The sequence below is a fragment of the Molossus molossus genome, unplaced genomic scaffold, assembly GCF_014108415.1.
Source record: "Molossus molossus isolate mMolMol1 unplaced genomic scaffold, mMolMol1.p scaffold_m16_p_14, whole genome shotgun sequence".
NCBI lineage: Eukaryota > Metazoa > Chordata > Mammalia > Chiroptera > Molossidae > Molossus > Molossus molossus.
In genome coordinates this window covers 31,616,482-31,629,060 of record NW_023425349.1, presented here as the reverse complement: position 1 = coordinate 31,629,060, position 12,579 = coordinate 31,616,482, and the positions used below count along the sequence as shown (strand labels likewise).

Below are 12,579 nucleotides of genomic sequence, written 5' to 3'. Positions count from 1 at the left end.
TGTGGTTGGTTTTGAATCTACTACTATTTTGCTAGCTGTTTTCTAATTGTCCTATCCATTCTTTGCTGCTATTGTTTTCCTTTTGCTCTCATTTTTATTATTTTCTTCCTGGGGTTTTTTTTTTTTTTTTGGGGGGCCTGCTTTTTTATTGACTTTTTAATTCTATTTTATCTTTACTACTGGCTTAGTATTTATAACTCTTTAAAAATCTTAGTGGTTACCATAGCATTTACAAGTTATGTCTTTATCACATTCCTCTTTCAAATAATACTATACTATTTCATGTACAGAATAGGAACCTTCCAGTGGTATACTTCCAGTTCCTCTCTCTTATTCTTTGTGCTATTGTTGTTGTACATTTTACTTTTACATAACTATGCACCCCATATATGGGAACTATTTTGGTGATGGAAATCTTGATTGTGGTGATGATTGTATGAGTGAATATATTTTTCAAAACTCAGTAATTGTTTCAAAACTCAATAAACGTACACATAAGATGAGTGAATTTATTGTATGTAAATTATACCTAAATGAAGATTTTGATATACATTTAAAAGTATGTATGTATATATGAATATTTGTGTGTATCTGTGTCCGTCTGTCTATAGAGAGAATAAGAATATAGACCTATATTATTTTTTCCTAGACTATAGTATTAATTAAATGTTGTTGGTGCCGGTGGTGACAGTTTGCAAAAAGTTAATGTTTAGTAGAGAGAAATATATGAGGAATACTTACATTATTTGCCATTTAAATCTTACTTTCATTGGAGTATCATATTTATAATTAAAAGAACCCACACTTGAGCTGATATTTTATCTCCTTTTTCAAAAGGACAAATGAGGAAATTGTTGGAATTCTCTGCTGTCCAATATGGTATCTAATAGCTATAATTTAATTTAAATTAAATTAAAATCCAGTTCCTCAGTCATGTTGACCACATTTCAAGTGCTCAGGAGTTCATATGGCTATTGGCTACCATATTGGACTGCACAGATATAAAACATTTTTATCATCACAGAAAATTCTTTTGGATAGCACTGTTGAAGAAAATTATAACAAGTTGTCCATGGCTTACCTTTCTCCTTCCTTTAATGAAGGGCGAAGTTCACTTTCCCTGGCTGCTTGAATGTCGTTCTCCTTTATCTTCATTCTGTTTGCCATTAGTCTAAAGAAAATTTGAGTGGTTAATTTTAAAATATGCCTTTTACTAATCAATGAAAATTCTTAGCCAAGATCCTCATGGATTTCCCAGGTACCAAAATTCAGTGGTCGCTTTGCTTTGTTTCTCTCACTTGACTTGTTTGCTGTGTACGACACTTTTGAACATGCCATTCCTGGTTCTTTTCCTCTTTTTGTTTATATGACACTGTGACTCTGCCTTTTCTACTTCTGTTTCTCTGATCCCTTTTTCTCAGCCTTTTATAAATTCTTCTTCCTCTGCCCACTCCTTAAATGACAGCCTTCCACAAAGGTCCATCCTTAACTTTGTTTTTGACTTCCTAGTCACCAAATACCACGTATATACTGAAGGCCAGCAATCTATAACCAGCTCAGACCTCTAATTTAAGTTCCTAGTAAGTATATCTCTGTGGCTTCCCTGTGAGCATCCCAAACTCCTATGTCCAAAATTAATTTACTCTCTCCCTTTATTGCAAACTTGCCTCTACCTCACCTCAGTGTGGGTCATTACTATGCACCATGCTTCTAAAATAGGAACTTGGAACCTCCCTCATCACCCAAAACCAGCTGGTCAGTTCCTGTTGATTTCCCCTCCTAATTATCTCTCAAATTCATATTTTGTTTGTTCCCAAGGCCCTGTTTTCAGATCTTCCACATTTCTAAGTATTCCTACAAGTCATTAATCTTTCTCCTAATTTATCTTCCCCACTAGAGAATAATGATGTTCTTAAATGCACTAATGATTTTATCCCCCTATTTAAAATCTCTGCAAGGCCCCACATTACTTTTGGTAAAAATGCAAAGTTGTTAGCATAATATGATAGACTTTTCTGGGCCTGCCTCTTTCCACCTCTCCCACTCCTATCTTTCAGTCTTTAGCTTAGAGTCTTTGTTCAGTCATGTCTAGCCACTTTACTTCCTAGAATTTCCAGACCCAGCCGTAAACTTCTCTCTCACCACTGTGCCTTTTGCACTTTCTATTCCCTTTACTTGGGGCTGATACCTCGCTCCATCTCCCCCCGCCCTCACACATACCTTTTTCTTTCTTGCCTGGCTGATTCCATCTTGTCCTTTAGGTTTCCATTCTGGCCTCCGCTCATCTGGGAAATATTCCCTGATATCTTCTCTCTGCAGGCTAGTCTTTGTGCCTTGCTCACTTCCTGTGTTCTCATAATAGCTGTACTTGTCTCTACCATCACAGTTATTGCCCTGTATTATAATAGCACAGAAAGTATCCAGTAACAATTTATGGAATAATCCCAAAACTGAACTCTGAAAATCTACTTGAATTCACAAGCTAATGAATCATCTCACAGTAATCTTCTGCTGTGCTCTTGTAGGTGAAGATGTTGGAAGCAGATCTGGTTTCAAAAATGCTACGAGCTGTTCTGCAGTCTCATAAGAATGGAATAGCATTGCCTCGGCTCCAAGGAGAATACAAGTCCTTGACTGGAGACTGGATCCCCTTCAAGCAGTTAGGTTACCCTACACTGGAAGCCTATCTGAGAAGTGTGCCAGCAGTTGTCAGGATAGAGACCAGTAGATCTGGTGAGGTAAGGGGTTAATTGTGCATGTCAGAAAAGGCAAACCAATTCTTACTTGCCTATGTGGCCCTTTCAATCTCATAACTGTGATAGAACTCAAAGTGAAAAGTACTATCTAAGCCCTGGTCAGTGGCTCAGTTGGTTGGAGTGTTGTCTCATACACCAAAAGGTTGTGGGTTCAATTTCTGGTCAGGACACATACCTAGGTTGTAGGTTCAGTCCCCACTTGGGGTGCATTTGGGAGGCAACCAGTAGATGTTTCTCTCTCACATTGATGTTTCTCTCTCTATTTCTCTCTCCCTCCCCCCTCCCTCCCTCCCTTCTTCTCTTCTAGAAATCAATTTTTAAAAATCCTCAAGTGAGGATTTTTTAAAAAGTACTAGCTGAATGGTTTGGGATTGGTAGTGATAGAAAGAACAGCATCCACCCTAGCCAGTTTGGCTCAGTGGTTAGAGTGTTGGCCCGCAGACCAAAGAGTCATGGGTTTGATTCTGATGAAGGGCATGTACAGTACCTCGGTTGCGGTTCAGTCTCCAGCCCTGGTCAGGGTCGTATGGGAAGCAACCAATCAATGTGTCTGTCCCACATCAGTGTTTCACTCTCTCTCCCTCCCTCCCTCCCTCCTACTCTATCTGAAGATAAATGGAAAAATATCCTCGGGTGAGGATTAAAAAAAAACAACAGCATCCAAGAACAGCCTAAATTCTGATTACTTTTGTTCACCCCTCAAATTCTTTCCATTGTAAAAATGAGATTTCAACCATATTAAATAAGAAATTTTAAAATTAAAGTTTTTCCAGTCTCAACATGCCAACAAATTAACTGTACTGGAGACATCAACTGCCTAAATGTCACCCCCACCTATTGTGAACCTGCTACAACTCTTTTCCCCGGTTCACAAATGACTTCCTGATTACCAAACTAACAGACTCTTTTAAATTCTCATCATTTGGTCTCACTCATATCTATTTCTACAATCTGGACCCTAGTTTAATTTCCTAATTGATCATTACAGGGCCCTCCCTACTGTTCTCCCTGTCTTTCCTTCTCTAGCCTGGTCTTGCCTTCATACCAATATGATCATATTATTCCACGAGTTCAAATCTTTTAATTTCTCTAGAGTAATATTATATATTCATATTTATATTCTCTGGAAGAATATTTTATGTATAACATAGGTAATTTGTTGGTAACAAGTACGTTTTACTTGTACATACCCTGTGACCCAGCAGTTTCACTTCTTGGTGTCTGCCCAAAGTACAGTATTTTTCTGAGTACATTTCTATATATGTAAATACATAGAACAAGTATGAAATATTTCTCACCAAAATGTATAGTTATTCCTCTGTTTGCGGTGGGTAGGGGAGGCAGTGAGTGGAGGAAGGAGGCCCAGCATCAGGAGAGTGGTCAAAGGAGAGGTCCACCTCATCTGTAACTATTTTTATAAGGAGCAGGTATAAATTAATTAAATATTATATTCATAATAACACTTTCTTCAACATTCCTGATTCTCGCGGAGAGATTTAAGCCATCCTTTCTGTCTACTCAGCACCTTGTAACACGCCCAACATACTGCTTGACACAGTGCTTTCTATGGAGTCTCTTTCTCTCTCTTTCCTTCATAAGCTTCTTGAAGATGAGAGATTGTTTTTCATTCCTAATAGTTTGTGCTTAAGAAATGTGTTGAATGTATGAATGATAAAATGTCTGAATGAGTTAATAAATGAATGTTTCATGTAGTTACTAAGCTATGGTTTATTCTTTATTTCTCTATTTTGGACATTTTACTAAGTTTTACATGTTTCTAAGTTTTAACTATTAGAATAGCCCCTATTGCACATACTTGGGTATGTTACTTTTTCTTCTTTTGAATTATATTCTCATAACATATTTTCAGGAATAGAAATACTGGGCCAAAGAATAGGAACATGTTTGGGTTTGTTTTTTGCTTTCCTGTTCTTGATTTCAACTTAGAATCAAAGACTTACATACTAGATGGCTTCAGAGATCATCTAGTCCTAACAATCTACCTACTTTTGTCAGATATTTTTTTCAAATATCCTATATGTCACACCAACTTTTTAAAAAGATAATTAGCTGAGCTGCTGTGTTTTAAGCAGCAGCAGAGGGTCCCAGCTTTCAACTTGCTCTGCCTAACCTTCCCACGCTTGCCACGGCGAGGCCCCTGAGGCGCTCCATGGAACTCTATGGCTCTATTGAACTGTGTGAAAACCCCAAGACTAAGCCCTGTAAAAGTCTATTTTACAGCTGCAAATACCTAGAATTAGGGAGATAAACTATTTTCCCTAAATCATCCAGTTAATCTGTGTAGTGGCAAGACCAGGATTTAGTGATCTTTGATAGGTAATGCAGTGTAGCAATTATGAGTACCTACATTGGATTCAGAGAGAGAACCTAGCTGTGTGACTTGGAAGGATTGCTAACTTTCCTAAACCTCTGTTTTCCTGTTGTATAAAATGGAATAAAATATATCTCACAGATTATATGAGATAATATGTGTAGAACACAAGTTTCTTTTGGCTCATTTGTTAATCCCATACTACCTAGCACATTGTAGATGCTTCATAAATGCCTGTTTAAGGAATAAATGAAATTTTCAGTTTAAGCAAAGATTATTCAGTGTGCTAGATTGTGCTTGATTTATCTGTAGAGAATATAATTCTACTCTAACATTATCAAGGAGAGAGGGACATGAATATTTGCATACAGTTTAATTTGGGACATATAAACTCACTAAGATCTACTTTTAAAAATTGGCCTTTACATGGAAGCATGGCACAGACTGATGGATCTCAGAGGAAAGGGGGGAAGAGGGGTGAGCAGAGAATAAGCAAAGAATTTATATTCATATATGCATATTCCATGGACACAGACAATAGTGTGGTGAAGGCCTGTGGTGGGGCAGGAACTGGGTGGAGGTGGGCAGTGGGGGAGAAATGGGGGACATCTGTAACACTCTCAACAACAAAGATAATTTTTTAAAAATTGGCCTCTAGGCACCAGTGAATCTGAGAAATGTTTCTCCTTTCACTTTGCCTGTCATGAATAGACTACCTGTTACGCTGTGGCCTGCACAGAAACTGCAAGAATCGCTCAGCTTGTGGCTCGTCAGAGGAGTTCCAAGAGGAAAACTGGACGGCAAGTTAATTGTCAGATGAGAGTAAAGAAAACCATGCCATTTTTTCTAGAGGGTAAGGTCTTTTCACATGCTAAAAAATGTAAACCTGTTCATGAATACACTGACATATGGAATTATGGAAATTATGCTTGTATTCATGATAAACACTTATACTTGTTGACATTCATATGTCAGGGGTGAAATCCTTAAGCAGGTATTTCCATTTGAAAGTAAATGAACATGACGAGCATGACTTACTAAATGAATTACTCAGTGTGAGATAACTCAGTAGATTTTAATTAAGTTTATGGCAAAATGTGGCTTTATTCTTTTAGATTATTTGTGGGATGAACCAAAAACCTATGATTTAATGTCTTATTTAGCAAGTCATGTCTTTTAGTATAAATCTTCTATTTAAAAAAATATGAATTATATAGTATGCAGATAAGTTATATAGGCAGCTCTTCTCAAGGAGCTTATAATCAGTTCTAAATTAAATTCTTAAGAAAAAGTTCAGTGTAATAAAAAAGAACAGATGAAAGAAGGTGAAGGGATTAAGCAAAAAAACATATATATATATAAAACACATAGACACAGATAGCAGTGTGGTGATAGCCAGAGGGAAAGGGGGTGGGGGTAGGTGGAGGTAGGCAAAAAGGGGGAAATAGGGATGGGAAGAGACTTTGCTTGGGGCGATGGGTGCACGATGCAGTATGCAGATGATGTTTTGTTGAGTTGTACACTCGAAAGCTATGGTTTTGTGAACTAATGTTACCTCAATAAATTTCAAAAAAGTAGTTGCCTAAATGCCACAGAGAGCATTTTAGGTGACTGAGAATGGCAGTGGAGGGCTTTACAGTGAAGAGGAGACTTGAACCCGGACTTCAGATGACGGGAAGAGTTTAAATTGATGGAGAAGAGATGGAGGACTGAGGTATGGTGGACTGTGCTGCCTTTGTGAGAACATGAGGTGGCTGCCACTGAAGTGTTAGTTGGTATGTAGAGGGAAAGTAACTGGCTAGTCTAGTAGGTGAAACCACATTCTGAAGAAACTCATCTACTAAATACTCACCAAGCTACTCTTCCCCTACTGATCAACCCTCAAGTGGCAGCTTCCTCACGTTCTTATATACTGCTCTGAGAATAGAGACCCACAGAAAACATCTGGACAGGGGAGTGACATAGTGAAACTAGGGTTTTGGGAAGCTAATTGATTCCATTCTGTATGTCTAACTTCATAGGAAAACCAAAAGCAACTCTCAGACAACCAGGATTTTCTTCAGATTTCTGTATCGGCAAAAAGCCTAATCCAACACTGTCAAGAGACAAAGGAAACTCTCTTGGAGTTAAGTCTGATGCTGAAATACCGGTTTATACATTGCACACACATGTTGGAAGTGAAGTATTCAAAGGCGTTCCAGTGCAAAGGCATGTGACCATGCCTACCAACAACAGGTATTTGTGCTTTGTCTGGCTAAAAGAAGTTAAATGAAGCTAGGATAATAAATGTTAAAAATGTATGTTCAGGGTAAGAAGGGAATACTTTGTTTTATCTAATGTAAGTTCATATGTAGTAAAGAAATGCATCATTACTAGTAAGTCCAGTTTTCCCAGCTACGTGAGTGTATTTCTCTGAATATCTCCATTTTATATTTTCTCCACATTTTTGGTAATACTTGCAAAATTTATTTTAAAAGCTCTCACAGCCCTGGCCAGTTTTGCTCAGTGGATAGAGCGTCGGCCTGGGGTCAGAGACCACCTGGGTTCAGTTCCCACTAAGGGCATGTACCTCGGTTGCAGTTTGTCCCCGGCCCTGGTTGGGTCGTGCGGGAGGCAGCCACTCAATGTGTCCCTTTCACATCGACGTTTTTCTCTCTCTCTTCTTCTTCTCTCTCTCTCTCCTTCTCTCTCCCTCCCACTCTGTCTGAACAAAAAATGGGAAAATGTCCTCAGGTGAGGATTAAAAAAAAAAAAAAGCTCTTACAAACTGTTTGAAGATGCTATTTCAACATAACTTACAACTTTTTCTGAGAATCTTTCTTATAATACATTTTGTAAGTTTTAAATAGAATCTGATTGGTTTGCACACTAGACTGTGCTCCAGAACTCAACCCATAATTATACAGTAGCATAATATATCCATACATCAGAATACTGGACTGGCAGTAATAACACAGCCTCGAAGTCTTGAGTGTGGATGCTGCCATTCACAAGCCAGGGGAAGTAAGTGAAATTGTTTCATCTTTTGAGGCCATGGTGTCCTCATTTGTCCAGTGACAATGTTACCTAGGTGATCTCAAATTTCCTTCTGCCTCTGATAAGGTCATTCAGGTCAGCAAACTATGACCCATAGGTCAAATCGAACCCATTGCCTATTGTCTGTAAATAAAGTTTTACAGGAACACAGCCACATCCCATTGTCTCTGTATTGTTTGGGGTTGTTTTTGCACAACAGCAGAGCTGGGTAGTAGTGCAGAGACAGTGGCCTGGAAAGCCTAAAATATGTGCTATAGGGCCCTTTACAGAAAAAGTTTGCCAACTCCTGATACAGATGAATCAGTATTACCTTCTTCCATATGTTTGTGCCTTTTCAAAACAAATTTTGTTTTGTCAAATTCCTTTAATTTCATATTCAAAAATTCCATTTTGTGTAAAAGATAGTTTCCTCCCACACAGGCACCCTCCCACCCCAATACAAAATATTTAGAAAGAATTAATTTTTTTAAGTTAGGCAAAGGGTTTTAATTTTTTTCTTTATTGATTTTTAAAGAGAGGGAGAGAGAGAGAGAAACATTGATCAGAGAGAACATCAGTTTATTTTTTTCTAAGTACTTATTTGAGCAATCTCCTCTCTGGTTGAAAATGCCAATTTTACCACGTGCTATCCTAGTTTAAATTATAGTCCTAGATTAAATTTAGCTTTTAATACATTTTCTTAGGATGAATATGAAACATGAAAGCTGAAATCAGGTATATTTTCATTTCAGCTCATTTTCAAATAGTTCAGTGACTTGTTTTACTGTTCAATGCCACAGAAACTTTAATGAAAAGTATAGTATTTAAAACTTGTTATTAACTTCACAATTTTAATTTTAATTTAATTTTTTTATTTTTATAACTTAGGTTTAGCCCAAAAGCATCCCTTCCACCACCTTTTCAGATGCATCTCTCAAGAACCTGTACTAAGGAAATGAGTGGTATGTTTTCTAAACATTAGCTTTATGATACATTTTGGCTTCTGGAGCCTCAGAACCCAAAAAAAACTATCTGGTGATGACTTTTGACATTTGCTCTGACCTTCTTCTGCTTGGAATATATCTCTCCTCCTCTCTTTCCTAATTTCTGTAAGTTATAAATTGAAGTGATCTGAAGAGAAAATAATAGCTCCAAGGATATCATCATTATTCTGACTTGAGACCTCACACCAGACCTATTCTGTTTCAATTTCATGTGTCACCTGCAGAGATACTCATGTTCCTCATCACTCTCACTCACTAAGGGTAAGATTTAAAGTACATAAATATGGGATCTAAACTTATAAAATTATTTCAGATACTCTGCCATTCAAAAGCTGGGACCCTAAACTATGCAATGACAAGTAAGCATTTAAATATGAATATAAATGATTCCTTGGGTTATAAGCTCCAAAGAGGACTGTTAAGAAAACACTTGGAGCCCAGCCAGTGTAGCTTAGTGGCTTGAGCATCATCCCGTGGACTAAGAGGTCCTGTTTCGAGTCCCAGTCAGGGCACATGCCTGAGGTTGCGGTCTCCATCCCCAGTAGGGGGTGTGCAGGAGGTAGCCAATGGATGTTTTTCTCTCACATTGATGTTTCTATCTCTCTCTTTCTTCCTTTCTCTCTAAAAACATATTTAAAAAAGAAAACATTTGGAGACAAAATATAAAGTCAAAGAATCTGAAGATTACAAATGTACTGAGTCATCTTGTCTCCTCCAGCCAAGGTGTAAATCCCTGCTTATAGCCCCACCTGAGGGACACAACAGTTTTCAGAATTAGCACTTATGTTGTATGAAATTTCAATGTGATTTTGAAGGAGTTGCTGATTTAAGTGTGATTCTTATTGAGTTGAAATCATTTTTTCCTTAAGAACACATCTCCAATTTTATTTATAGAAATTCAATATTAATTTTATGTCAGTTACTTTTATATATGCATTTTCTGAATCTTGACTACTGTACTCAGTCAAGTTGTATACCGTTTAGAAGTTATAAATCCTTTTAAATTAGAATAAACTTTTCCTGCAGAACCAAAGGGACTTATTCAGGAGGATTGCAGTTCACCTGGCAGGTGATATGCATCTTTTGTTTTCTTTTTTTAAATTTTTTTTCTTTATTGATTTTAGAGAGAGAGGAAGGGAGAGGGAGAGAGAGATAGTAACACCAATGAGAGAGAACATCGATTGGCCGCCTCCTGCGTGCCCCTTACAGGGGATTTGGCCCACAACCTGGGCATGTGCCCTGACCGGGAATCGAACTGGCGACCTCTTGGTACATGGGTTGATGCTCAACCACTGAGCCACACCAGCCGGGCCATCTTTTGTTTCCTTAACAGACCTTTTGGAGTTTATAACCTGAGGAATCATTTGTTTTCATATTTAGATGCTTAGTGGTCATTGCATACAGGTTAGGGTCCCAGCCTTTAAATGGTGGAGTATTGCCCTGGCCTGGTTGAGCATGTCCTATACTCTGAACGGTTACCAGTTTGATTCCTGGTCAGGGCAGTTACCCAGGTTACAGTTTTGATCCCCAGTTGGGGTGTATATGTGAGGCAGCCAATCGATGTTTCCCTCTCTCTTTCTCTCTCGCTTCCTCTCTATCTCAAAATCAATAAAAACATATTTTAAAAATAATTAAAAAATAAATGGAGTATCAGAAACTATTTTATGAGTTTAAGTTTCATATGTATGTATACTAAATCTTACCCTCTAATGAGTGAGAGGCTGGTAAGGAACACAAGTGTCTTGTGTGCACACTTATATACAACCTCTTCTGCCTGCTGACAGCCTAGGTTATTTCCTTGATTTGTTTAACAAAAGGTACAGAAGCTTAGATGACTCCAGAGGCCCCACGGAGCAGGTGTGTTTGCAAAGGCTCCAACTGTGCATCAGCTGCTGACACACTCTAAGTGGGGTCTGGCCAGTTCTGAGAAACTCATCTTTTTTTCTAGTTTTTTTATATCATTTGGGAAGAACTTAAATAAATTAACTCTGCCTTTAATAGGAAACTTAGATGGGCATCATGGGCCCTTTTGTTTGCTGAGCCAAACTAAGTCTCAGCAAGGTTAGGTCTCACGCCCTGCGGTGGGCAAAGCTGTCAGCATCCAGCCATCCTCAAGAACAGCTCTCCCTTTGGCTTTCTGGCCTTCTCTGAGGCCAGTTCCCAAATGAGCCTATGTGTCTATACCAGGCAGTTTAAAATACAATTAAAATTGTTGAATCCCAGCAGAAATCCTAGATGATTAAAATATGAACATAGCCCTGGCCAGTTTGGCTTAGCAGTTAGAGTATCGGCCCACGGGCAGAAGAGCCGCGGGTTCAATGCTGGTCAAGGGCTCGGGTTGCGGTTCAGTACCTGGCCTCAGTTGGAGTGGTGTGGGAGGCAGCCAATCGATGTGTCTCTCTTGCATTGATGTCTCTCTCTCTCTCTCTTTCTTTCTCTCTTTTTCTTCCCCCCTCCCACTCTATCTGAAGATAAATGGAAAAGTCCTCAGGAGAAGAGTAAAAAAAATTAAAATATGAACATAGTTTGCTTGTAGTTGGTAATTTTTTAAATACTCTGACTTGTATTTAAAGTAAAATTTACTGTATTCCAGTAAAATTTAAATAAGATTTGGAATGAATTTCATAGTTCTTAAAATACCAGAACTGTCAGCTATTGTGAATATTCAAAATTTTTTTATTGTCTTAGGATGTCAACTCAGGCACTCTAAATTTTTAAAAAATATGTTTTATTGATTTTTTAGAGCGAGGAAGGGAGAGAGAGAGATAGAAACATTGATGTGAAAGAGCAACATCAATCGGCTGCCTCCTGCATGCCCCCTACTGGGGATCAAGCCCACAACCCTAGCATGCGCCTTGACTGGGAATCAAACCAGGACCTCTCAGTCCATGGGATGATGCTCAATTCATGGAGCCACACCAGCTGGCAATCACTCTAAATTTTAAATAAAAAAATAAATGAGTAAGAGAGCTGCTAGTCAACACTTTATAGTCACATGGAAGATAAATGTTATGAATTAGGGAAATAAAAACAAATAGTTAATAGTTATCTGTGGCCTTCAAACCTTTTATTTACATTTATAAACTGAGGCTAGAATGATTATTGTAAATGGATCATTTTTAAAAATTTCTGTGTATTTCTAAATTATTTTTTTCAATAAAGGATAAAATTGATCATATCTTAAAAGCTGGACAATTTATTATTTTTTACAAAATGCTCTTTGATCTTACTATTAAGGCATTATCCTCATGCCTTGTGGAATATAGCTTTAAATTCAGCATTTCATATAAACCATGATTGTCTAAAATTTAACCTTCCTTGGTTGCAGTTAGAAAATGACTAGTTAAATAATAAGTTTCATTATTCTTTATGAAGCACGATTATTCTGATGTTTAAATTAAATTAAGTACTCTTGCAAAATAAAGAGACTAGTTTCCCTCTCTGGGTGACTGTTGACCCTGCTGGTTATTTC

The 12,579-nt window shown here is 37.8% G+C and overlaps 1 protein-coding gene across 3 annotated transcripts in view; it reads left to right on the top strand.

Moving 5' to 3' along the window:
• The window catches only part of TDRD7 (tudor domain containing 7), a 60,669-nt gene that overhangs the window by 12,838 nt on the left and 35,252 nt on the right, over positions 1-12,579 (top strand). For 2 of the 3 annotated variants that reach the window (XM_036260864.1, XM_036260866.1), the window contains exons 2-5: positions 2,526-2,738; positions 5,800-5,941; positions 7,110-7,323; positions 8,992-9,065. In XM_036260864.1, coding sequence (XP_036116757.1) covers positions 2,532-2,738; positions 5,800-5,941; positions 7,110-7,323; positions 8,992-9,065 — 637 coding nt within the window. In that variant the 5' untranslated portion in view covers positions 2,526-2,531. The remainder of the gene's footprint in view (positions 1-2,525; positions 2,739-5,799; positions 5,942-7,109; positions 7,324-8,991; positions 9,066-12,579) is intronic. The other variant, XM_036260865.1, reaches the window with a different exon arrangement.